The sequence below is a fragment of the Pelophylax lessonae genome (genome assembly GCF_965119305.1).
Source record: "Pelophylax lessonae genome assembly, chromosome: 1".
NCBI classification, from domain to species: domain Eukaryota; kingdom Metazoa; phylum Chordata; class Amphibia; order Anura; family Ranidae; genus Pelophylax; species Pelophylax lessonae.
The window spans coordinates 715,005,332-715,032,810 of NC_138768.1; the positions used below are offsets into that span (position 1 = coordinate 715,005,332).

The 27,479-nt window shown below is 43.0% G+C and overlaps 1 protein-coding gene across 1 annotated transcript in view; it reads right to left on the minus strand.

Moving 5' to 3' along the window:
- Positions 1-264: 264 nt before the first annotated feature.
- The window catches only part of LOC309554857 (cytochrome P450 3A24-like), a 73,675-nt gene continuing 46,460 nt past the window's right edge, over positions 265-27,479 (minus strand). The window contains exons 5-13 of the mRNA XM_082256580.1: positions 21,454-21,567; positions 11,627-11,715; positions 11,026-11,174; positions 10,770-10,897; positions 8,268-8,352; positions 6,939-7,099; positions 4,591-4,817; positions 650-812; positions 265-392 (exon numbers count right to left, since the gene is read on the minus strand). Coding sequence (XP_082112706.1) covers positions 297-392; positions 650-812; positions 4,591-4,817; positions 6,939-7,099; positions 8,268-8,352; positions 10,770-10,897; positions 11,026-11,174; positions 11,627-11,715; positions 21,454-21,567 — 1,212 coding nt within the window. The 3' untranslated portion in view covers positions 265-296. The remainder of the gene's footprint in view (positions 393-649; positions 813-4,590; positions 4,818-6,938; positions 7,100-8,267; positions 8,353-10,769; positions 10,898-11,025; positions 11,175-11,626; positions 11,716-21,453; positions 21,568-27,479) is intronic.

Sequence of the window (27,479 nt, forward strand, 5' to 3'; positions counted from 1 at the left end):
GCTCTTTATTTCTTTTTATTGTATTGTTGTAAGGAAATGTGTTTACATTTGTAAGTAGCCAGGGAAGTGACAATACAATGCACACAATAACCATCTGTTAGACCTTAACCAATACATATACTGTTGGCCAGTGCTGGAAAAAAAGAGTTTAAGACATGAGCTCCTATAACTTGAATGATTGATGTTTTTTTTTTTATCTCAAAGGTTATCGAATATAAAAAATAATTATATGCTGCACCGATATCCAAAATGTTCATCCTGAGTCGCATATCACTCACTCTTCATTTCTTCTGGACCTAATTTCCTGTCTTTTGGTCTTCTCTGGGCACCAGATTGAGTATAATAGGTTTTGTTGGCTTTAGGAACCCTGTGGTGTCAATTTGCAGGGGGATCTGTAACACAAGTGGCAGAATTAACAGAACAGATAAACTAAATTCTAATATTACATGATCTCTTATTTCTTCAACAGGATTTAAAAGGCTGTTATCCATATAGAAATCACTACTCAGTAAGTATCACCATTTCAGAAAAGTGACACCAAGGTGATCTTTTGGCTGCAACTAGGTAAATTATAAATTGCTAATTGTAACTTTACTTTGTGGAATTAAAACACATTTACTTTTAAAATAAATAAAAGTAAATTTCTTACTGGAGTGTCCTTGCAGGTTCGGAAACTGAAGTTCTGTATTAGCAAAGTGATGGCTGACTTCATGTTGACCATAGCAAATCTCATCCCGATGCAGTTGCGGGGCCCAAATCCAAAAGGAAGAAAGGTGTAAGGGTCTTGGGATTCTTTATTCTCCTTACTGAATCTATAAAAAAATAAAGCATTAGTATCTCGTCAATATCTCTCTGTAGCCCTGTAAATATGGTGGGGGCCTTGCATATACAGTAGATACAGCCCCATGTCCTTCAAATCTCAGTGGAATTGACACTACCAAAAATAAAAATCCCTAAATGTAAAACAATCCAACTTCTGAATGATCCACATCACCAGCTGGCTGAACAGAAAAAATTACTGATCTATGGTCTGCTTTACTCTGGTGCTTGGTGACTGGCACAGTACGGGGTGGGAAGAAAGTCCTTAGTGCATTGTAAGCTGTAAGTGGGGACTTGTAGCATACACAGGGCCAACTTCACTCACTCCTTGTAGCCAAATACAGAAGGAAGAAAAAGAAATGTAGTGCTGCTGGGGTGGGGGTTATATTTGGCTTTGAACAGTGAACCTGTTGCTTTGCCTTATAAAGTCAAAATACAGGCTTAGGCTCCATGTACACGGGACGCTGGAAATGGCCGTTTAGGAGCAGTTGGGCGTTTTTTTCAGAAGCCCCTGAACCCATCTACATTTTATCTTATCTGTCCATGTACACCAGGTCGTTTACAGTCATTTGCAGGCAGTTGCGTTCAGGGACTTTTTTTAGAACGCAATTTTTTGCGTTCAAACGTGTGTTTCTCGGCGTTTCAAACGCACAAACGCGTCCGAACGCGATGTCCCGCGTTTAGCGTTCGCGTTTTTCCATTTTAAAGGGGAATAATTTTTTTGACCTCTAGGAACGGTTCTAAACGCAAACGCCCGCTAACTGTGGGTACAAACGCGACCGAACGGACGTTTCAAACGTCCTAAAAATTCCAGCATTCAAAGGGACTTTTAACAACGTCCCGTGTACATGGAGCCTTACTTTAAAGTTCTGCTGGAATAGCAAAAACAGTTTCTGCCTCAAAAAATAGATATATATATATGTAGACAGAAACTTCCTAGCATGTGTTCTGTCTTAGCATTGGTGATCAAGTCAAGCCATAGACCTCTGAAAATGGAACTAATGTCAATCTTTATTTTTTTTAATTTTTCTTAAGTTAGGGAGGGTTATAACACCTGTCAGCAGGTTGTTCCCTTCACTTCCTGCCTCATAGCCACAGCAGGAAAGGAGAAGTGAGGGAAATCCCTGGGTATCACCAGAATAACCAGAACTAGTGCCTTCAGCCTTCATTGGAAGATTTTCCTTATATTCCTGTTCTAATGTTAACCCACATTTTGGAATTTCCTTTCACTTTCATTCAAGCAGACAGAGTGAATCTCCCAAAATGGAACACAAACAGCAATACAAACCTGATGGGTGTTCTGATCTCTCTCCACTCTGTCCAGAATTAAAAAGTTTTGCCTTTAGTTATATTTTAAAGCCACCATCTCCTTTTTTAGGTTAAGAAGGAAAGTGCCATTTATTCAGCAATGCTTAACCACTTGCCGACCAGCCGCCGTAGTTATAACAGAGCCGACTCCCGCAGGTCAGCTCTGTTAAGTACATTGTTTCATGTAGCAGTTAGTGGGGGCGCACGCACGCGCCGATTGGCTAGAGCGGGTGAAATCGCTCCCATGGAGACAGAACGGCGGTCTGCTGATGTAAACATGGCAGACCACTGTTCTGTCAGTGATGAACACAGGGATCCTGTGTTCCTCCTATTTAGGAACACAGGTTTCTGTGTTCATCCAGTAAATAAAACCCTCACACAGTTAGAAAGCACCCCCTAGGCGTACATTTAACCCTTTGATCGCCCCCTGGTGTTAACCCCCTTCCCTGCCAGTGTCATTAATACAGTAACAGTGCATATTTTTAGCACTGATTACTGTAGTAATGTCACTGGTCCCCCCAAAAGTGTCAGTTAGGTGTCTGATATGTCCGCTGCAATGTTGCAGTCCCGCTAAAAATCACTGATCATCGCCAATACTAGTAAAAAAAATAAAATAAAAATGACATAAATCTTTCCCCTAGTTTGTAGACGCGATAACATTTGCGCAAACCAATCAATATACACTTATTGTGATTTTTTTTAACCAAAAATATGTAGCAGAATACATATTGGTCTAAAATGATGAAAAAAATAAAATTTTTTATTGGGATTGTTTTATAGCAGTAAGTAAAAAATATGTGGTTTTTTTTCAGAATTGTCGCTCTTTTTTTGTTTATAATGCAAAAAAAAAAACGCAGAGGTGATCAAATACCACCAAAAAAACGCTCCATTTGTGGGAAAAAAAGGACATCAATTTTATTTGGGTATAGCATCACACGACCGCGCAATTATCAGTTAAAGTACCGCAGGGCCGTATCGCAAAAAATGGCCTGGTCCTTAAGGGGGTAAAACCTTCCGGTCCTTAAGTGGTTAAAGTGGTTGTAAACCCCATTCATGAAATTTGACCTAAGCACATATATCTGTAGTGTTAACTTATCTCTCTTCAAAGCTCTTAGTACCCTGTCTTTCTGCTGCTCCATTCCTGTGTTATTAGCAGGGTCACTTCTGACAAGTTCCCCGCCACACGAGAAAACATGAGCTGAAAATTAGTGTCAGGGAGGGAGTTTAGGGGTAGATAAGCAGAGAGCTTGTCTATTCAGGCTGCAGCTCTGCAAGTTCCTTCATTCCTCTGCATATGTGGAAGGGGGGAGGGGTGTGCCTTTCCTCCAATCAGCTCTCGCATAGTGTAAACCTAGACTTCACAGTCACTGCTGGAAGAGGAAGAAAGATTTCATGATCTGCACTTTCTAAGGAGTGTAGAAAGGGTAAGACAGTAGATATTCACATAAAACTTATATGTAGGAGGATTTGTTTCAGCTCTGTGCATCATCTGAGGCTGTTCCATTTACTGGGTATAGGAGAGGGTTTACAACCACTTTAAGCCTCAGTTCAAATATATAAGCGATGCGAGAAACACAGCAAAAGCAGTAAAAAGTAGTGGTGTAGATGCGGTGCGTTTTGAGCCATACAAAATGAATGAGCTCAAATCGCACTGAAAATAATGGCATGTGATTTTAACAGGAATGTGGTGTGATTCCTGTCCGAATCACATGCAGTTCCCCACACTGCACCTCTGTGAACCTAGGCTTATAAGGGTAAGCTGAATTTTTTTTATTCTCTCCTGGATAACTACTTTAAAGTGGAGTTCCACCCTATTTTTATACTTACCTCCATCTTCTCGCTCCGGGTCACCTGAAAAAGAAATGGATAATCGCATATTTTTTTTTTTTTTACTTACCTCGTAGCGAAGAAAATATACTTACCTTACTTCCTTCTTCCTCCTTCCTCGGCCGCGGCCCGTCGTCACTTCCTGGCTCTGCAATGATTCCTGGGAGCTGGACGTCATAGCTCCCAGGAATCATTGCGCCTGCACCGGCCCCGACGTCAGTTCCGGGTCGCGCGCGTCATCCCCTTCTAAACAGCTTCTGGGCATGCCCAGAAGCTGTGGAGGGGTGACGCGCGCGACCCGGAAGTGACGTCGGGGCCGGCGCAGAGCATCGTGGGACCACAGAAGGCGGAAGAAGACGCCGAAGAGGACGCGCTGGCTTCAAGCTGCCCACATCTGAGATGGCAGCGCTGGACAAGACGTTTGCAAGGTAAGTATTTCGTCTTGCAGGTAAGTGCAACCCGGGACAGATCAGAGGCTAGCCATTGTGGAATGCACTAGCCCTGACTGTCCCGGGGGTATTAAAAAAAAACAAAACAAATCCAGGGTGGAACTCCGCTTTAAGATTGTTTTCAGGAATCTTAAAACATGCTTTAAAGAAAACCTGTCAGTTCCAGTATGTAGCAAAAGTAAGTAACCTTTCAGGTCGGAACTCCTCTGGTTCAGCCCACAGTGAAGGGTCCCGGTGTAAAACATAAGCTGGGATCACAGTCACAACTCCCTCTGGGATGGTTACTCCGTTGATCTCTGTTGTTTTCTTACAGACTCTTTCAAGTCTCCCAGCTGCAGGGTACAGTCGCAGACATTCATAAATCACCATGTCCAAATATTCCATCTGCATCAGAGCTTCATAAGTGGGAGGAGCCTGTGTACAAAAAAACCTTAATGTACCAGGGCACTTATTCCAACATAATATATTATATATCAGCTTAAAGTGAAACTAAAGAATGCTAATAAAGTCATAGTAGAAACACAGTGGAACTGCATACAAATTTGTTTAACAATTCCTTAAATTACTGTATATAATAATTAAAACATTTTAACTTCCTACATCTGTGCATGTTTGTTCATTGACTTCCATATTAGTGCAGCTGTGCTGGAGTCTCGCATACACATTAAATATTACACAAATGACATATTAAAGAGGAAGTAAATTCTTAGCTTTATTATTTCATTTTTTCCCCCCTCTGCAAAGTAAATGCATAATGTGCTAGTATGCATCGCATACTAGCACATTATGTGATACTTACCTGCAACGAAGCCCACGTTGTCCCTGCTGCCGGCCGCATCCATCTTCACCCGTCTTCCTTCCAGGTCAGCGGACTCCGGCTGTATTACTGGCCAGAGCTGTGTGACATCACTCCAGCGCATGCGCGCAGGAGCCGCCAGTCACGGCACAGGGCTCTGAAGAAACAGCACGGGCGGCGGTTTCTTCAGAGCGCATGCGCCGATGACATCATTGGCTGCATGCATTGTAAATATATCCTAAACAGTGCAAGTTTAGGAGATATTTACAGCACCTATAGGTAAGCCTTAATATAGGCTTACCTATAGGTAGAAGTCATCAAAGTGGGTCTACAACCACTTTAAGCTACATTTCCCAGTGTCCTTTGCGTCTTTTAGACTCTACTTCTAAGCTACACAGTGCTTGCGATTTACTTTTCTTCTGTGAGTGCAAGTGTATTGAAATCCATCCATCTGCTGAGGCTGAAAACATTAGTCTCTCTAAAGCTGCCCACCCACTGATAGTTTTTTTTATTCATTCAGCCCCCAGCATGCAGATGAACACATCTCTGGCAGTGCCTATTGCATTTTGATGGTCGGCCCTGCTGGCTGTTAAAATTCACAAACCACGACTGCATCGGATTGAATGCATTTGCTTTTGCCTGACAATTTTCCACATGGCCCCTGTGATTTTTCATTTAAGGGATGACAGGCAGCAGGCAACCAATAGGGCCGCCTACTGAGCAAAATATGGAATCAGCCCAAATTCATACAGTGTATGGCAAGCTTAAAGCTGGCCAAATATGCCTCTTTTTTTTTTTTTCAATCAGCCAGTGGGCTGATCTAAAAAAAAAAAAAAAAAAAAAAAGGAACAAATTCCTCCATCCACATAAGAGGTGGATAGAGGAATCCTCCATGCTGAGACATTGGATTCTAACAGCAGGACTCTCCGCTGTCAGAATACACTGATCAGCGGCTACAGCCGATCAACACAAGTTTTCCAACATTCCTCTAATCTAGATCTGATGATCAACTTCTGTCAAACGGGGATGGCCGTACATGAATTGCAATGTGTCTGGTCCCTGCTGAACCAGCTTAATTTCGATCAAACTATGGCTAGCTCAAAGCATTTGTTACCCCGACACTTCATATTCCTGATTTATTCCTGCTGTATCATGTACTTGAATGAGAAAGTATCCTATTCTCTTTGTATTGCGTCCTTTGTGTGAAACCCCTGGTGTTCCTGCTAGTCCCTCTGCTTCCCTATTAAAAACTGACCACACTAAGTAGGAGAGCACACCATAGTCAGTTCTCTAGCTATGCTCTCCTCCAATGATCAGACTGGTCCTGACACGCCCCCGCTGCACAGCCATTCACTGGGAAGCTCAGTGCACTGCTGCTTCTCCTCCCACAGCTCCTATGCAGCTTAAAACAGAGGGAATGTGATCACTTATAAAAAAGGGAAAATGGGTATTTATAATGTTTTTTTTTTTTTATATCTATACAAAAATGTTTTGCATTTCATTTTTGCGTATCTAAGTAGCCGTTTACAGAGTTGCTGACAAGTCGTCGTTTAGCAGAGTAATCTGTCCTAAACCACTAAAGGCAAAAATCTACACATAAACATTACAATATGTCTGATCTCTATTCTATATAAGTATATATATATTTTTTTTTTTTCCAAACACAGGATTTAATGCTGTGCCTTTTCTTTGGAAAACACACTTCAGTGTGAAAAGCAAAAAAAATCTTTATGGTTTACCTTGTTAGGTAAATGGGTCTCAATTTCCTCTTGCAGTTTGGTTTGGACATCAGGGTGTGTTGCCAGGAGGTAGGCCATGAACATAAGGGTAGTGCTAGTTGTCTCATAGCCTGCTATGATGAAGATAAGTCCCTGGGCCATTATCTCAGTGTCAGTCAGTGCTATGAAAAAAGAACAGTTTTACCTGGTAATCATAGATACAATATTACATTATAACTTCAATTATAAGCATCATGTGTTCCTCTTATTTAGGAACACAGGTCTCTGTGTTCATGCAGCAAGCCCCCCCCCCCACACAGTTAGAAAGCACCCCTTAGGGACACATTTGACCCTTTGATTGCCCCTGGTATTAACCCCTTCCCTGCCAGTGTCATTATTACAGTAAATGTGCATATTTTTAGCACTGATTACTGTAGTAATGTCACTGTTCCCCCCAAAAGTGTCAAAAATGTCAGTTAGGGGTCTGATCTGTCCGTCGCAATGTCGCAGTCCCGCTAAAAATCGCTGATCGCTGCCAATACTAGTAAAAAAAATAAAAATGACATATTTTTCCCCTAGTTTGTAGACGCGACACCTTTTGCACAAACCAATATATGCTTATTGTGATTTTTTTTTTATCAAAAATATGTAGCAGAATACAGTTTGGCCTAAAATGATGAAAAAATTTGATTTTTACATTTTTTATAATTGGGAATGTTATATAGCAGAAAGTAAAAAAATATGTTTTTTTTTTTCAGAGTTGTTGCTCTTTTTTTGTTTATAGTGCAAAAATTAAAAAACAAAACAAAAAATCGCACAGGTGATCAAATACCACCAAAAGAAAGCTCAAAAAATGGCCTGGTCATTAAGGAGGTAAAACCTTCACGTCCAGAAGTGGTTAAATAGCATTTTTGGTTTGTGATCCTCAGATGCGGTGTACCGTAGTTCCACTTTACGGAACATCAAACAACTGCAATAGTACATTAGGCCAAGAAGCAGATGCTAGTGTTTGTCTCGCTGCAAAAACGCCACTTCATTCCATCTCATGGCTTTTCTTTGCTATTAAAATCCTCTGTGCCCAGGAAACATCTAGAACCTGGATCACTGCAACGACACGCTTTCAACTTTTTATACACGAGTATAGCCATTCATTTTGTTATATCACTTTTTTTTTTTTTTTTGTTCAATGCATTATTGCGGTTGTTTGATGTTCCTCAACTAGATTAGTTGTGACCTTCTATCCAATGAAAATAAATTGCATTGTTGTTGCAGAAAATGTATAATTAACTCCATAGTATTATGCATTCTGTTGTGCTTCTAGTTCTCATAAGCTTAAATAATTTGTTTTACCTTTGTAACCATGATTCTCCTCTTCTAAACTTGACCCTTCTTTGGTCTGAGAATCAACCATGAGTTGCAGAAAATCCACCCGGTCCTAAGTAAAAGAAAACAAGATAATACTGAGCTGATATATTAGATCACATGCACAGAAAAGTTATTTTATGACTTGAAGAATGACTTGAAGAACAGCAATTTAAGGATCACTCAAATATCATAAATGAGACTACTGATTTGAGAATCATTTGTGAAAATATGGACCTCTGTGATGCTGAGAGCAGTAACAGCTGTCAACGGTGTTCAATAATTCATAAAAACATTTTCTCACCCATGGAAAATCTTTCTATGAGTGGGAAGGTAGTCAGAAGGGAGAAGAGGGAAAGATTAAAATACTACACATGTTGGTTGTCATTGAGAAATATAGCTGGTACTGGCACTTGATGACCTGCTGGAGGATGGGGAGATATCTCCTCTCACTAAGTTTTCATAACTGTGCATCGATGGCCAGGGAGGTAGCCATTGAATTTCAGTGGCGGATCAGTCGGGGGGGGGCATCAGACAGACCTGGCCGGGGACCCTCCCCCCCCATCACTCCAGCCTGCACCACCACATCTCCCCCCTGCCGGTTTACTTAACTTGGTCCTCCGGACTGACAGGCGGCAGCGGTGACTTCCCCCTCAGGCTCCTTCATGTCCCTTCTTGGCTGTCGTCTCCTCCCCCATTCTTGGCCAGTAGCATGCCTTCTCCTTTCGGCCAATCGGGAAACAGGTCTCAGGACCCGCTTCCTGATTGGCCGGGAGGAGAATCAGTGTGGCAATAGCGAATATTCATTCACTATTTGTCACACAACTGGGTGGGCTCAGGGAGCAGTGCTCTGCACCCCGAGCCCACCCATTTTTGAAGCGTATTAGAGCCTCTGGCTCTAATCAGGGGCTTTAAAAAAAAAAAAAACCCCATTGGAATCCATGCACCTGGCACCCTGCATGTAGATTAGGGGGCTTGATTGCTGGGAATGGGGGGGGGCAGCGCCCCTGCACCCCCAATGTATGGGCCACCACTGTTGCTTTTGGATATCAGATAAGATATTTACAAACATTTAAAATAAATCCTCCTGTCCTAAAGACATACACTATATTACCAAAAGTACACAAACAAGGTCCATAAAGACATGGATGAGCGTGTTTGGGGTTGAAAAACTTGACTGGCCTACGCAGAGTCCTGACCTCAACCCAATAGAACACCTTTGGGATGAATTAGAGACTGCAAGCCAGGTCTTCTCTCCAACATCAATGCCTGACCTCAAAAATGCCCTTCTAAAAAGAAAAAAAAAAAAATGCCCTTCTAGAAGAACGGTCAATCATTCCCATAGACACACTCCTGAACCTTGTGGACAGCATTCCCAGAAGAGTTGAAGCTGTTATAGCTGCAAAGGGTGGGCCAACTCAATATTGAACCCTACAGACTAAGACTGATTAAAATCTATGTACGTGTAAAGGCAGGTGTCCCGATACATACATACACTATATTACCAAAAGCAACTCCTTTGAGAATTAATATTTTTTATGACCTACAAAAGCCATCAACATCACTTATGTCTCTCACGTACAAATGGTATCCTGCCAAGAAATTTCAAAATTTTCCCATGATAAGACTCTGAGGAGGTCTGCAATAATTGTGTCTAATTTCTTTTGAACATGTACAGATATGCAGGTAGCATATACAAATGGAAGTATTAGCAAAATTAATCATTTTTAAATATTCTGAAAAAATTCACTGTGCAAAAAGAAGATGAATACAAAACTGCATCCTTGTTCTTCTACTATTATTATTTAAAAGAACAATCCAGTCATGCATACAGCCAACTTAATTTGTTTACAGCTTAAAACTGCGCCCTCCTCCCCAGCTAATTACCGCTTGCTGACCGCGCTACAGCCGAATAATGGCTGCAACGCGGTCGTCCAGTTCTGGGAGGGCGCCTTTTGATGTCCTCCCAGAACCACGCCTTCGCCGCCCACTGGCTGCGGTGCGCATCTGGTGCATTTAGTGATCACTGTGTCCTTCGGACACAGCTGATCATAGATCGAAGTAAAGGGCCAATCACAGCTGATCACAATGTAAACACACATGCCGGTTATCAGCATTTCCTTTCTAATGCTGTGGCAGAGAGCCGGTAACTGGCCGGTGTGAAAAGGGACATCTACACTGATAATCAGGGCACTGATCATCAGTGTCCTGATTATCAGTGCAGCCCCAACAGTTGCCATTAGTGCCCATCAGTGCTGCCAATCAGTGCCTGCATATCAGTATAGCTCCATCAGTGCCTCCTCATCAGTGCCCACCAGTGCTGCCTCATCAGTTCTGATCATTGCCCATCAGTGCACCCTATCAATGCTGCCTATTAGTGCCCATCAGTGCAGCCTCATCAGCACACATCAATGAAAGAAAAAAAAATCCTGTTTGCTTAATTTCATAACAGAAACTAGATAAAATGACCTAATTTAAAAGTTTACTTACCGTATGAATACCTTTCTGCCTGTCTTTCTTGATCCTTTTAATGGCATCTTGGAAAAAGTTGAGAACACTTAAAGGCATGAAGCAGAAATTCAGTTTGTTCAATAGAGGTATAAGGAATGGACATAGCACTGCAAGAAAAAAAAAACAGATATAATGAATGGTTAAATGTTCTGCAAAATGGAGCAAATTCCTGCCAATATTTAGGACTGCAGCCTAAGATAACAGATTTTTGTGAAGAGGAGACTGGATAATTTACCTGTAATTAAGAACAATGGATTGAAAAAGGAGAATGTGAAAAGATTTCTGGCATTGGTCACAAATGGATCGTTGGGATTGTTCTGTGAATCCACATTCACACTGAATGATGTACTTAGAACAATGTCCATGGTGTAGCTTCCAAAGATCCTGAGGCAAATAACAAAGCATTAGTAATCTAAATATAGCCCATATATCAACCAGTCTCACTCAAATCCTATACTCCTACAGAATTAGATTGGTTGGTGTTAAAAAAAAAAACTTACATTAGCCCCATATGCATACACCTCTTTCCTATCCATCATTCTAGCCATTAATAACACGACTCAAGTGCAGATGCATAAAACAGATACTAACACCATCCAGTCTAGAATAAAATATTCTATTGACAGTTGTAGTTCAATGTAAACTAATGTTAACTACACATCAGCAGCAAATAAGTACCAAGTCATATTACAAATGTGTGGTCAATTTCCTTTCATCATCGTTAACTTTTCTTTATTATCAATTTCCGATATAACGACGGTTGGATATCTATTCCTTTTTGTAAACCATATTATCTGTTAGGTTGGTATTCAAGTATTCATACACCACATACTTACTCCTTCATGTTTATAAGTTCTTTGCTATCAACCTTCTTCTGGATATTCTTCACTAAAAGGTCTCCATAATTTTTAATTATTGGGAACATCTGTGGAGATGACAAGATTTTATTTTTATTTTTTTAGTTACAATATGATACCAAGAACTAGACTTTCAAATTTCCATTGCATGCAGAAAACAGTGTAAATACAACGGTGGTGCGAATAATAGAATAATTCATTCATACATGCTCAGCACACATTCACTTCATTGCAGCTCAGTATATTACCTAAATGCTTTGTCAGGCAGCTAGTCTACGGATCTATTTGTTTCAATCCACAACTATAGCCCCAAGCACCATGGCGCACTTGCCATGAGTCAAAAATGTTCATTGAAGACCAAATTTCAAACCTTGTGTTACAGGGTTATCAGACCCCTGTCTAACTAATTTCAGGCAGCTAGCTGAAAATATCTGTTCTTTAGAAATTATCTCGACATGCTTTTCTTGGCTCTATTGACAACAGTTTTTATGGTGAAATTAAAGGTTTGTTAACAACTTAAGCCCCGGAAGATTTTACCCCCTTCCTGACCAGACCCCTTTTTTCAACTTGGCACTTCGTGACTTTAACTGACAATTGCACGGTCATGCAATGCTGTACCCAAACTAAATTTATGTCCTTTTTTTCCCACAGAGCTTTCTTTTGGTGGTATTTGATCACCTATTTTTTGCGATATTAATAAAAAAAAAATAGCAAACATTTTGAGAAAAAAAATGACATTTTCAACTTTGTCTTTTAAAAAATATCCAATATACTCAATTTATGTCATATTTTTTGGCCAAAATGTATTTAGCTACATGTCTTTGACACAAAAAATTTCAATGAGCGTATTTTTATTGGTTTGCGCAAAAGTTATAGCGTCTACAAACTATAGTGTAAATAAATTTACGCAGCTTTAATTTCTGACTGCCTATCTCATTTCATGAAGTGCTAAAATGGCAGGGCAGTATAAACCCCCCCCAAACTACCACTTTTTGGAAAGTAGACATCCTATGGAATGTCCTGAGAGACATGTTGAGCTCATTGAATATTTCATTTTTTTGTCACAGGTGTTTGAAAAATGACTACACAAAGTTGTCATTGAAATTATATATTGCTCACACATGCCATGAGTATATGTGTAATTACATCCCAAAATATATTCTGCTGCTTCTCCTGAGTACAGGGATACCACATATGTGAGGCTTTTTGGGAGCCTAGCAGTGTACGGGAGCCCAAAAACAAATCACCACCATCAGAATTTCAAAGGGCATACATTTTTCATTGCATTTCTCACTACCTATAACGGTTTAACGAGGCCCTGAAATGTCAAGATACCACAAAACCCCCCCAAATGACCCCCATTTTGGAAAGTAGACACCCCAAGCTGTTTGCTGAGAGGCATGGTGAGTCCATGGAATATTTTGCCACAAGTTTTGGGAAAATTAATTTTTTTTTTATTTATTTTTCTAACACAACGTTGTCACTAACTGATAAATTGCTCACACATGCCATGGGTATAAGTGGAATGACACCCCAAAATACATTCTACTGCTTCCCCTGAGTACAGGGATACCACATGTGTGAGGCTTTTTGGGAGCCTAGCTGTGTACAGGACCGCGAAAAACCAATCAACACTCTCAAGTTTTCTAATGGCGTAAATTGTGCATGTCACCTCTGCACTACCTGTCACAGTTTCGGAGGCCCTAAAATTCCAAGATAGCACAAAACCCCCCCCAAATGACCCCATTTTGGAAAGTAGACACCCCAAGCTATTTGCTGAGAGGCATGGTGAGTCCATGGAATATTTTATATTTTGCCACAAGTCCCGGGAAATATATATATATATATATATATATATATATATATATATATATATATATATATATTTCTTTTTTTTTTTCTACAAAAAGTTGTCAGTAAATGATATATTGCTCACACATGCCATGGGTATATGTGAAATGACACCTCAAAATACATTCTGGTGCTTCTCCTGAGTACAGGGATACCCCATGTGTGAGACTTTTTTGCAGTCTAGCCGAGTACAGGACCCCAAAAACCAATCCCCACTTTCAGGCTTTCCAAGGGCGTAAATTATTGATTTCACTCCTGACTACCTATCACAGTTTCGGAGGCCATGAAATGCCAAGACAGCACAAACCACCCCCAAATGACCCCTTTTCGGATAGTAGACACCCTAAGCTATTTGCAGAGATGCATGCTGAGTGTTTTGCAGATCTCACTTTTTGTCACAAGTTTTGGAAATTGAAAAAAAAGAGGAAAAAAAATCAGCAATTTACGCCATTAGAAAACCTGAAGATGGGGATTGGATTTCGGGGTCGCGTACACAGCTAGGCTCCCAAAAAGTCTCACACATGTACTCAGGAGAAGCAGCAGAATGTATTATGGGGTGTCATTTCACATATACCCATGGCATGTGTGAGAAATATATCATTTAGTGACAACTTTGTGCAAAAAAAAAAAATTGTCATCTTCCCGAAACTTAGGGCAAAATACTACAATAAGGTGAAAATAATCAGCGCAATCCTCAAATTAAAAGTGATGATCACAAAGCTGCAAGCAATCAGTGCCAAACACAAAACACCCACAATAATCAATAAATAATATTGCTGCGCTAAGTGAATAACTGTTAACCACTATCGCTTAAAATTGTGACAAGTAATATACAAATATGGTGATGATCATGAATTAATATGAATCAAACAAAACCAAGATAATAAATATCCCAATAAAAATAAAGTGACTTAATATTGTTTGTGAAAAAGTCCCAATACACAGTGCAATAAATGTTAACCAATATCGCTTAGAACTGTGACACGTAATATACAAATAAGGTGATGATCATAAATTAATATGAATCAAACAAAGCCAAGATAATAAATATCCCAATAAAAATAAAGTGACTTAATATTGTATGTGAAAAAGTCCCAATACACAGTGCAATCTCAGTGACAGATAAATAAAACAATCTTCATCTGTGCAAAAACGTGCTGCATGCTTTACTCCAGGTGCTCCAGTGACAAATAGTGAGATTAGCAGCTCACCTCAGACAGAGACTCAAATGAGTCAAAATGGGCACAAAGGCTAACATCCACGGTCGCCTGGTGATCCCCTCTGCCTTCACCTCCAACCAATCCCTCAGGTCTCAAGCACGTGGTGGATGACCGGCGTAGTTACGTGCAGGTTCGGAGGTTCCAGGAAGTGTTTGGAAGGCATATGTGAGCTGGCACGGCTTAAGTGCCAAACAATGTAAGTGCAATTCTTATGTATATCAATAAATAGCCCCTTTACAAATACAGAGAGCACTAGATCTCCTTTTGTATGTTTTTCATCCACCACGTGCTTGAGACCTGAGGGATTGGTTGGAGGTGAAGGCAGAGGGGATCACCAGGCGACCATGGATGTTAGCCTTTGTGCCCATTTTGACTCATTTGAGTCTCTGTCTGAGGTGAGCTGCTAATCTCACTATTTGTCACTGGAGCACCTGGAGTGAAGCATGCAGCACGTTTTTGCACAGATGAAGATTGTTTTATTTATCTGTCACTGAGATTGCACTGTGTATTGGGACTTTTTCACATACAATATTAAGTCACTTTATTTTTATTGGGATATTTATTATCTTGGCTTTGTTTGATTCATATTAATTTATGATCATCACCTTATTTGTATATTACGTGTCACAGTTCTAAGCGATATTGGTTAACATTTATTGCACTGTGTATTGGGACTTTTTCACAAACAATATTAAGTCACTTTATTTTTATTGGGATATTTATTATCTTGGTTTTGTTTGATTCATATTAATTTATGATCATCACCATATTTGTATGTTACTTGTCACAATTTTAAACGATAGTGGTTAACAGTTATTCACTTAGCGCAGCAATATTATTTATTGAAAATATAAAATACTCCATGGACTCAATATGTCTCTCAGCAAATAGCTTTGGGTGTCTACTTTTCAAAAAGGGGTCATTTGGGGGGTGTTTGAACTGTCCCGGCATTTTATGCTCAATCTTAGCCACACATCACCCACTCTACTAACCACTTGAAAACCAAGCCTTTTCTGTGACTTTTTGTTTACATGAAAAAATATTTTTTTTACTAGAAAATTACTTTGAACCCCCAAAAATTATATATTTCTTTAAAGCAGAGGCCCTATAGAACAAAATGGTGGATGTTGCAATTTTTTTTGTCACACGGTATTTGCACACAGATTTTCCAAACGCAATTTCTGCGAAAAAAAAAAATATATATTTTTTTAATTTATTGCACAAATACACTATATAATTCCAAATTGTTTGGTATAATTTAAAAGATGGTCTTATGCCGAGTACATAGATACCAAACATGACATGCTTTAAAAATTGCGCACGCCTGTGCAGCGGCAACAAACTACGTACATTTTTAAAAGCCTTTAAAAGTCTTTACAGGTTACCACTTTAGACTCACAGAGGAGGTCTTGCATGCTGCAATTGCGGTTTACATATGACACTAGACCAACGCTTGCGTGCGCCATTGCACGCAAGCACGGGGGGACTGGGGGCTTGATTTTTTTTTATTTTGCTTTTATATGTTATCTTGACACCTTTCCTTTCATTTTTTTTTTTTAATCATTTTTATTGTTATCACAGTGAATTTAAATATCCCCTATGATAGCAATCTGTATTGACAGGTACTCTTTTTTTTAAAAAATTGGGGTCTTTTAGACTCTAGATCTCTCCTCTGACCTTAATGCATCTGACCACACCAAAATTGGTGTGATAAAATTCTTTCCCAATGGCGCTGTTTATTTCTGGCGAAACTGAAGTCATGAAATGCTCGTAGCTTCCAGTATCTTAGGCCATAGAGATGATTGGAGCCATTCTCATCTCCAATTAGCTCTATGGTTAGATAATTGAACCACCGGCTGCACTCTTGGGTTAACTGGTGGGACAGGAGAGCCCGAGAAAAACCACAGAAGGCGGCAGGAGGGGGGGGGGGGTGGTCCCCTCCCACTGCATGTAAAAGCAGTCTAGCGGCCAATTATCCGATAGGATTGCTTTTACAGGTAAGCCGACCGCTGGCTGTAAAAAACGATACCAAGATGATGCCTAAATCTGCAGGCATCATCCTGGTATAACCACTCAAAGTCCAGCAACGTACCAGTACATTGCTGGTCCTTGTTTGGCATATAGTGTAGGTTTTTTTTTTTTTTTTTTTCATGCAGCCTGTGGGCTGAACGAAAAAAAAGAGAACAGAAATCAGCACAGGAATATTGTGTAGTATTACTCATCATTAACCACCCAAACAACCACCCACTGAATTTAATGATGGGTATACATGACAATATTCCACGCATACCTAAATAGTATTTTAACTGCAGTGCTGAAATCAGAAAATCACCACAGCTGCTGCCAGCAAAGGTATCCATATATGCTGTTCGCAAACACTGTTTGTGTCAGAATATATAAAATCAATGTGGCAGCCGACGAGTACCTGCAAGAGAAACAGGTTAACAAAAGAATGAAAAACAAAGTACAGTAAAAGTACAGTAGGAAGAGTAGAAGAACATATAAAATGACTGACACAACAACTGTTTTTGGATTTTTTTATTTTTTTTTTTTACTGTTTTTTTCTCTGAACTGCGATTTTCCAGCTTGGGTCTCTCAAAATGTCGATAGCCATCGAACATCTTTCGAGACCCTGTGTTTATGTGCCCTACACTGTGTCATGCTGTACCCTACACTAAAACTCCACTAGTGTATGGTAGCGCTCGAAACATTCCCCGATGCAGAGACCAGGTTGGTCAGGACATCTGGGACAATAATAGCGGGTGTCACGCCTACATCCACGCCTGCTACAGACACGACATCTTCTTTAGGGGTGTCTTTGGGTAGGGGTACTCGGGAGGAAATGTGGAAAATGTCTCTCATGCAGCCGGCTCACTGCATCTGGAAGGGGAAGTTGGGCAGGCATGCCTCCTGGGTACAGGTAGGCAAGGATGATCACTTCCTGGAATTCCCGGAAGGATCCAGTTTGTCCTGACGCCCTGTATAGGACAAAGGCTTTCAGCATAGCCAATTGGTATAAATAAACAGACACTTTTTTGTACCAGCGTCTGGCTTTACGGGCAACTAAATACGGTGCCAAAAGCTGGTCGTTAAGGTCCACCCCTCCCATATTAAGGTTATATTCGTGGACACAGAGGGGTTTCTCCATAACGCCAATTGCCGTAGGAATTTGGATCGTCGTGTCTGCGTGAAGGGAGGACAGAACATAAACATTCCGTGTATCCCTCCACTTCACTGCAAGCAATTTGTCAGTTTTCAAGCAGGCTGTTGCCCCCCGACTAAGACGGGAATTTACAAGCCGTTGGGGGAAGCCCCGGCGATTAGGTCGCACGGTGCCACATGCGCCAATTTGTAATTCAGAAAGATGACTAAATAGTGGCACGCTTGTGTAGAATTTATCCACGTACAAATAGTACCCCTTTCTGGATAAGGGTGACACCAAGTCCCAAACTATCTTGCCGCTGCTCCCTATGTAGTCTGGGCAGTTGGGGGGTTCCACACAGCTATCTTTTCCCTCATAGACCCGGAAACTAACTGTATAACCTGTGGCCCTGTCACACAGTTTATACAGCTTGACCCCGTACTTGGCACGCTTGCTGGGGAGGTACTGTTTCATAGCAAGGCGGCCAGTAAATTTAATCAGGGACTCGTCAATGCAGACAACTTGTTCGGGGGTAAACAAGGCTGCAAACCGCTGATTGAAGTGGTCTATGAGGGGCCGAATTTTGTGGAGCCGATCATATTCAGGGTCTCCCCGAGGACAACAGATTTCATTGTCGCTGAAATGCATAAATCACAGAATTTGCTCGTATCTCGCCCTGGACTTGGAGGCAGAGTACATGCGCATATGGTGAAGTGGGCTAGTGGACCAATATAGCCGCAATTCACTCTGTTTGGTTATGCCCATGTGGAGGGAAAGGCCCAGAAAGATTTTAAAATCGGGAACCGTTATAGGTTTCCAGCCGAATGGTCTGGCAAGGGGGCGAATTTGGGTTGGCGGCGATAAATTGTTGTGCGTATAAATTTGATTGATCCACAATAGATCTGTAAAGATCTTCCGTGAAAAACAGCTCAAAAAAGTTCAGGGGCGTAAAACCAGCTGTCTCCATGTTGATTCCAGGTTGGGCAGTGAATGGGGGATGTACTGGCGCTGTAGAATCAGTGGGTTGCCAATTGGGATATGCCAGCACATCAGGGAGGGCACTATGGGCTCTACCGGCCTGTCTTCGAATACGCGGTGGCTGCGGGCCACTACTCGTGCTAGCCACCGCACCAGCTTCAACTGCATTTATGGGACTCGCCACGTCACCAAGTGTTACTGCAGTGCTGGTTGTACTAGGTCCAGGGTGTACTAGGCCGCTGGTGCTTGCCAGGTCACCAGAAGGATGAGCGGCCGTAGTACCGACACTCTACTCCATATGAGCACCCTGCGATTCCTGCATCTCAACAACTCCAGAATGGGGTCGGGTACGCCTGGGTCTAACAGGGACCCATCTGTCGTCGGAGCTATCTGTCAGGGAGCCACTGCCGTCATCAGGTTCGTACATATACTGACCCCGATTCTGCCAGTGAGACTTCCCCATCGCTCTCATCTGACACCGTCAGTATACTATAAGCCTCTGCACTACTGTACAAACGTTTGGTCATTTTGGTAACTAAATTTACCTGTACAGTAAAAGCACCTGGTTATCAAGGACTATTTCAAGCGCTACCAAAAAAAACTGCTAATGCTAGCAGGGATCAGGCCTGACTCTGCTAACCCAGCGGTTTTGTGTGTTGTGTTTTTTTGTAAGTGACAGCAATCTATTGATTACTACACTTGCCTGGGTGGGGTGGGCTGAGCAGAGGGTTTAAACGCAGGTGCTGGCAGGAATCAGTGCTGATCGTGCAAACACCGCGTTTTGGGAACCCTAAACTATGGGGACGCTAGTATAGTTCTGATGAGATATTGATCTGTTCAAACACTATACTAGTAATGGAAGTGTATGTGCGTGTGTGTGGTAATCAAGGGGTTATTTCTAACTATGCGCCGGGGATCTGCGCTATTTTAGACTGACACTAACACTAGCTAATGTCACCTGTGTCACTAATAATAGTGATCAGAAAAAAAAACTATACACTATAAAAGTGACACTGTGACAGGGCAATAAAGGGGTTAACTGGGGGTGATCAGGGGGGGATCAGGGGGTTAAATCTTTATTGGGGGTAGGCGGGGACCCTAAACCGCCTTTGGGCTAGAAACTTACTCGCTAGCGCAAACTCAAGTCACAATCACACTAATACAAAATACAGTAAAACACTATATTACGTGTGTATTAATGTGCAATGTGACAGGGGGGGAAGGGGTTAACTGTATGTGATCAGGGGGGGATCAGGGGGTTAAATCTTTATTGGCGGGGGGGGGGGGGGGGGTGGTGGGGACCCTAAACCTCCTTGGGACAGAAACTAACTTGCTAGCGCTAATTCAGGTCACAAACACACTAATACAAAATACAGAAAAACAGTATATTACGTTTGTATTAGTGTGCAAATTGACAGGGGGAAGGGGTTAACTGGGGGTGATCAGGGGGGATCAGGGGGTTAAATCTTTATGGGGGGGTGGCGGGTATTTTAAGTGAAAAAGGGGGGGGCCGCAAGCACTACACCTGTTCACAAATCACACTTATACAGGTAAATAGGAAAATGCTATATGCTGTATACAGTGTGTGTTGTGACAGGGGGTGTAGGGGTTAACTGGGGGGGGGGGGCGATCGGGGGTTAAATGAGCCTAAGTGTTAATATATGTGCTTGGTGCAGTACTTACAGTTAGATGTGCTTTCCTCTCACGCTGGATCCAAAAAGGATCATGGGAGGGGAGAGCACGTTTTTTCTGAGCCTGTGTTTACATTACACAGGCTCAGAATATAAACTGATTGGGCAGAACCGATCTACAGGTCCAGGCCAAAAATGATTGGCCCGGACCTGATGACTGATCGGTTCTGAACCCAATCAAGCCATCGGCGATACTGCGGGAGCGCGCGTGCGCCAGAGCGGTGAGGAGTAGTGACGTACCGGTACGTCACTTTGCCTGGCCGGGGGTGACCACCGCAGCATATGTACTTGCGGCGGTCGGCAAGTGGTTAAGACTTGTGGTTGGGGGGGGGGGGGGTGCATAAAAATTACAGTACATGGCTCAGCCACATTTTTACCACCCCTCTTAAGCTGTAATGGCAGGGGATAAGGGTGTTCACTTAGCGCACTTGCGATGCTTCACTTCAATCCGTGGCAAAAATGATCTGAATGTCACACACGGTGGGTAGCAAGCCTGTGGATCACGACCCATTCAAGCAAATGAGGAAGAGCCATAAATTCCCTGCAACTGTGTGCAATTTACATGGTTGTGGTGCATTTTTTCTGCAATTATGGGGTTAAAACAGTCTCTGAGGAGGCAGTCAAATGGCTCTGAAACGTAAATTGCTAATCTAAACGTGGATTGCTTTTCAGTGAGGCGACAGTTTAGACACAGGTCTAAAGTTCTAAACCTAGCCTAACATAGCCAGTCTCATTATTATAGCTTTGTCACGGGTTGCCTCTGCATTTTGTAGTCGAGAAAGACAATCTCCACCTGCTTACCTGGCAGCAATAGCCCATTGTGACTGGTGAAGAACATCTTTGTGGCACTGCTATTTTTCCTATTGCACTGGTAAAGATTTGGTGGATTAGATCTACATTATGTATACAGGATACAGGACTCACTTGTTTAAGTTTTCCACTGGTGAATGTAGGTGACAGCACAGTTCGTATTCGCTTCCATTGTTCATCTGCAGCAATTGATACCGCAGATTCTAAAGGTCCGTTTAGTCCAAAATTCTAAATTGGGTAGAATGTAGAGGTGAGAAAATATAAATCATATTCTTTTGAGGACAAAAGAAAAGTAAACTTAGTGTGCCGATTTTCCTATTCACACAGGAAGTACTCCACATGCAACTGTCTTCATCTGGCTGCCAGTTGCAACTAAAGCCATCTTTTATTCATTACCAATAGTGAATGCCAATTGTAGTTGCAATATGGGGATCAGTAAAAGAAGAGAAATGCCATACCTGGGTCTGTAGCATTAGATAAACTGTAGCATTAGATAAACTGAACCATTTGCTTATGCTGTTGTGTAGCCTAAATTAGAACTATAGGCAAAACTTTTTCTTGGTGCCTCCATGGCAGCATACCAATGATAGCGCTCCGCCTCTACTCCACCTTCGGGACTAGTGAATAGCATAAAAGAAAGACGCCCCCTACTCCCAGCATTCTCCTTTTTTTCCTCATACCTGTTTCTTGGGTCGCTCAAAGCACTGATAAGACTGGGAACGCCTTCTGTGGATCTTGGGGTATGGCGCAGAGTTCCCTCATAGGAACGCATTCTGCCTGCAGAGGAACAGATTTATGATGTTTTGCCTGCGGGGTTTTGCAGGAGGACCCGCTACCTCTAAAGCCTTTGTGTTCTTTGTTTTTTCTGCCTTTCCCTTTTCCCTTTTATTTAGTTCCTTCTCCTTACTCTTTATTATCCTCCCTATTCTACCTTCCCCCCTCCTCTATAGGTAGGCAAAGGTAAAGATACCCCCCTTATATTTTATGGGTACCTGGTCTCTGGCCATTTGGGTACCGCTATATATATATATATATATATATATATATATATATATATATATATATATATATACACAGTGGGTACGGAAAGTATTCAGACCCCCTTAAATTTTTCACTCTTTGTTATATTGCAGCCATTTGCTAAAATCATTTAAGTTCATTCTTCTTCCTCATGAATGTACACATAGCACCCCATACTGACAGAAAAACACAGAATTGTTGACATTGTTGCAGATTTATTAAAAAAGAAAAACTGAAATATCACATGGTCCTAAGTATTCAGACCCTTTGCTGTGACACTCATATATTTAACTCAGGTGCTTTCCATTTCTTCTGATCATCCTTGAGATGGTTCTACACCTTCATTTGAGTCCAGCTGTGTTTGATTATACTGATTGGACTTGATTAGGAAAGCCACACACCTGTCTATATAAGACCTTCCAGATCACAATGCATGTCAGAGCAAATGAGAATCATGAGGTCAAAGGAACTGCTTGAAGAGCTCAGAGACAGAATTGTGGCAAGGCACAGATCTGGCCAAGGTTACAAAAAGATTTCTGCTGCACTTAAGGTTCCTAAGAGCACAGTGGCCTCCATAATCCTCAAATGGAAGACGTTTGGGACTACCAGAACCCTTCCTAGAGCTGGCCGTCCGGCCAAACTGAGCTATCGGGGGAGAAGAGCCTTGGTGAGAGAGGTAAAGAAGAACCCAAAGATCACTGTGGCTGAGCTCCAGAGATGCAGTCAGGAGATGGGAGAAAGTTGTAGAAAGTCAACCATCACTGCAGCCCTCCACCAGTCGGGGCTTTATAGCAGAGTGGCCCGACGGAAGCCTCTCCTCAGTGTAAGACACATGAAAGCCCGCATGGAGATTGCTAAAAAAAACACATGAAGGACTCCAAGATGGTAAGAAATAAGATTCTCTGGTCTGATGAGACCAAAGTAGAACTTTTTGGCCTTAATTCTAAGCGGTATGTGTGGAGAAAACCAGGCACTGCTCATCACCTGTCCAATACAGTCCCAACAGTGAAGCATGGTGGTGGCAGCATCATGCTGTGGGGGTGTTTTTCAGCTGCAGGGACAGGACGACTGGTTGCAATCGAGGGAAAGATGAATGCGACCAAGTACAGGGATATCCTGGACAAAAACCTTCTCCAGAGTGCTCTGGACCTCAGACTGGGCCGAAGGTTTACCTTCCAACAAGACAATGACCCTAAGCACACAGCTAAAATAACGAAGGAGTGGCTTCACAACAACTCCGTGACTGTTCTTGAATGGCCCAGCCAGAGCCCTGACTTAAACCCAATTGAGCATCTCTGGAGAGACCTAAAAATGGCTGCCCACCAACGTTTACCATCCAACCTGACAGAACTGGAGAGGATCTGCAAGGAGGAATGGCAGAGGATCCCCAAATCCAGGTGTGAAAGACTTGTTGCATCTTTCCCCAAAAGACTCCTGGCTGTATTAGATCAAAATGGGGCTTCTACTAAATACTGAGCAAAGTGTCTGAATACTTAGGACCATATGATATTTCAGTTTTTCTTTTTTAATAAATCTGCAACAATGTCAACAATTCTGTGTTTTTCTGTCAGTATGGGGTGCTATGTGTACATTCATGAGGAAGAAGAATGAACTTAAATGATTTTAGCAAATGGCTGCAATATAACAAAGAGTGAAAAATGTAAGGGGGTCTGAATACTTTCCGTACCCACTGTATATATATATATATATATATATATATATATATATATATATATACACACACACACACACACACACACACACACACACATATACACTGTATATAAATAAAAAGGAAAAAAAGAAGAAAGTGCTTTTTTTTCTTTTTGTTTTCTCAGTTTTCCCATCCTCTTCCTTAAAGACCCCTGCTCCCGCTTCCCCTCTCTTTCTCTCTAATCACCTTTTTGTTCTTACCTGCTTTCTCTTTCTCTGTATCCTTTTTCATCTATTATACTTTTTTTTTTTTAGTCGGTTCCTTCTGTAACGCCCTGCAATGAGCCACTCATCCCGTGGACAAGATCCTCGCAATAGGTATAGGAGCACCTTCTCGTGAGTATGTCTAGGTACTAAAAAGAGTGCATAATTGGCTGACAAACGTACTTTGTTTCAGCCCTACTTATTCTAGAAGATCAGGAAGATCTTCAAGACACCGCGAAAATGACAGCCCGGATCGCAGATCCCGCCGCAAATCTTCAGAAAGATCAAGATCAAGGCATCATCACTTGCCCTCTGCACCTCCTCGCTCCCCCAAAAAGTGTTGGACCTGTGGAGAAATACCCTTGTCACGCAAGCTGGTTTGCAGTTTGCTTCCGCGAGTATGCTTCCAACCGGGAGGCGGAGAATAACCAAGTGGTAGATCTGCTCAAAAAGACAATGAAAGACTCTCTCGCAGAATTGACAACCCTGGTTCCAGCACAGGCAGCCCCTCCTAGGGCATTAGCACAAGACAGAGATCCTGAGGCACCAGGCCCTTCAGGCCTCAACAGTTCTCGGCCTTCCACAGCCCTACCGGCCAGAGGCGATTCCTCGATTCCACTCTCAGGTAAGTCCTCAGATGAGGCAGATCCATCAGGCTTCAGCTATGCCTTGGTGCAACCATTCATCCAGGCAGTGAAAACAGCCAATTCTTGGTAAGACACGGAGGATCCTCCGGGAAGATCCAAAACATACTTCCCCTTCCTCAAAAGGAAGCAGGTTTGCTTCCCACTAATGGGCGAGATCAGAGAGATCATAGAGGAAGAGTGGAAAAAGACCGATAAAAAATTCTCTCTGGGCCGCCTCAATAAACTTTACCCCCTGGCCGAATCGGATGCACAATCTTTAAATACAATGCCGGTAGTTGATGCAGCGGTGGCATGCCTTGCCAAAAATGTGACTCTACCTATGGAGGATTCAACTTCCTTTAGAGATCCTTTAGACCGCCGTATTTTGATTCAGGCGCTGCCTGCAAGCCGGCTATTGCACTCACTTCAGTGTCTAGCGCCATCAGAGTTTGGACAGATAATGTGGAAACAGCCTTGCGCCAGGATGTCCACAGGAAAGACATCATCAAGGCTCTCGAAGAACTTAAGATATCAGCAGACTTTGTCGGAGAGGCCGCAATCGACGCAATCCGCTGCTCGGCAAGATCTATGCTTCACGCAGTGATGGCTAAAAGGGCCCTTTGGCTAAAGTTTTGGACGGCTGACCTATCATCCAAACAAAATTGGTGTAGGATACCCTTTGATGGGAAAAATCTATTTGGAAAAAGATTAGACGAAGCCATCTCCAGAGTCTCAGGAGGGAAGTCCAGTTTACTCCCCCAGGATAGGAAACCCAAGGGTCCTAGCAAAGATCAAGCTAGGGCATCATTGGGAATTCTCCCATCCCCCGCCTCAGGTTTTTCAGAAAACAAGGATTCCAGCTTCTCTGGAAAAGTCTTCGGCACTACTGCAATTTCTGACAGAACTCCAGCTCCAGGGAGCAGTTATTCCAGTCCCATCGGCAAAACGCTCTACAGGCTTTTATTCCCCACTCTTTCTGGTCAGGAAAAAGACAGGAGGATGGAGACCTGTGATAGATCTCAAGAAGCTAAATCGCTACATAACACTCGAGAGCTTAAAAATGGAATCATTAAATACAATTATCCAGGTAATCCAGCCAGGAGACTAGATGATATCACTCGACCTCCAGGATGCCTATCTACATATCCCAATCCTCCCATCCTTCCAGAAGTTCCTGAGGTTTACAGTAGGAGGAATACATCTACAATTCAAAGCCCTTCTGTTCGGCCTCTGCACTTCGCCTCGGGTATTTACCGAGGTCCTGATATCCGTTCTCGCTCCCCTGGGAGAAGGGTTTGAGAGGGTTTCATTATTTGGACGACATCCTTCTCCTTGCAGACAATCCAGTACGGCTCATGTCCCACAGGGAGATTCTTCTTCAGTCCCTGGAAGATTTCGGATGGCTAGTAAACCTCAAAAAAAGAGTCATCCACCCCCAACACAACCAGGGCCGGCCTTTGGGGTGTGCGAGCTGTGCGGCCGCACAGGGCGCCATGGGCAACAAGGGCGCCGTGCGGCCATCACAGCTCGCAGAGGATCAGGCTGAGCTGTGTGAGAGATACACAGGTCGCCTCACTGCAACAATAGGTGATCGAGGCACGGCTGCACAGCGGGAGGTGGGCGGCGACTGCGGTCTGGACAGGGTTAACACAGGCCGCGGCCGCCGCTTACCTCCCGCTGTGCAGCCGTGCCTCGATCACCTATTGCTGCAGTGAGGCGAGCTGTGTATCTCTCACACAGCTCAGCCTCCGATCCTTCCACGGAATCCACGCTGACTTCCTGCCCAGTGCCCACACATCCCCGGGAGTGTGGGCGGGCGGGAGGAGGAGAAGGGGCGGGGCGAGGAGGAGCTGACGATCTCTCCTCTGGCGTCAGTGCAGGGAGGGAGGAGAGATCGTCAGCTCCTCCTCGCCCCGCCCCTTCTCCTCCTCCCGCCCGCCCACACTCCCGGGGATGTGTGGGCGGGAAGTTTAAAGAAAAAAAAAAGCTGCAGACAAAGTAAAGTAAGTGACATCTCTCTCCTTCAAAAAATGTAAGGGGGGGGGTCTGTGATGTAAGGGGGGGCTCTCTGATGTGGGGGGCTATGTGTGGGGGGGGCTCTGTGTGGGGGGGGGGGCTTTTTGTGGGGGGTCTGTGATGTAAGGGGGGGCTTTTTGTGGGGGGGTCTCTGATGTGAGGATGTGAGGGGGCTTTGTGTGTGTGTGTGTAGGGGGGTCTCTGATGTTAGGGGGGCTTTGTGTAAGGGGGTCTCTGATGTGAGGGGGGCTCCGTGGGGAGGGGGGGTCTGATGTAAGGGGGGCTTTGTGTCGGGGGTCTCTGATGTGAGGGGGGCTCTGTGTGGGGGTTCTCTGATGTAAGGGGGGCTTTGTGTCGGGGGTCTCTGATGTGAGGGGGGCTCTGTGTGTGGGGTCTCTGATGTAAGGGGGCTCTGTGTCGGGGGTCTCTGATGTAAGGGGGGCTTTGAGCCGGGGGTCTCTGATGTAAGGGGGGCTTTGGGTCGGGGGTCTCTGATGTAAGGGGGGCTCTGTGTGGGGGGTCTCTGATGTAAGGGGGGCTCTGTGTCGGGGGTCTCTGATG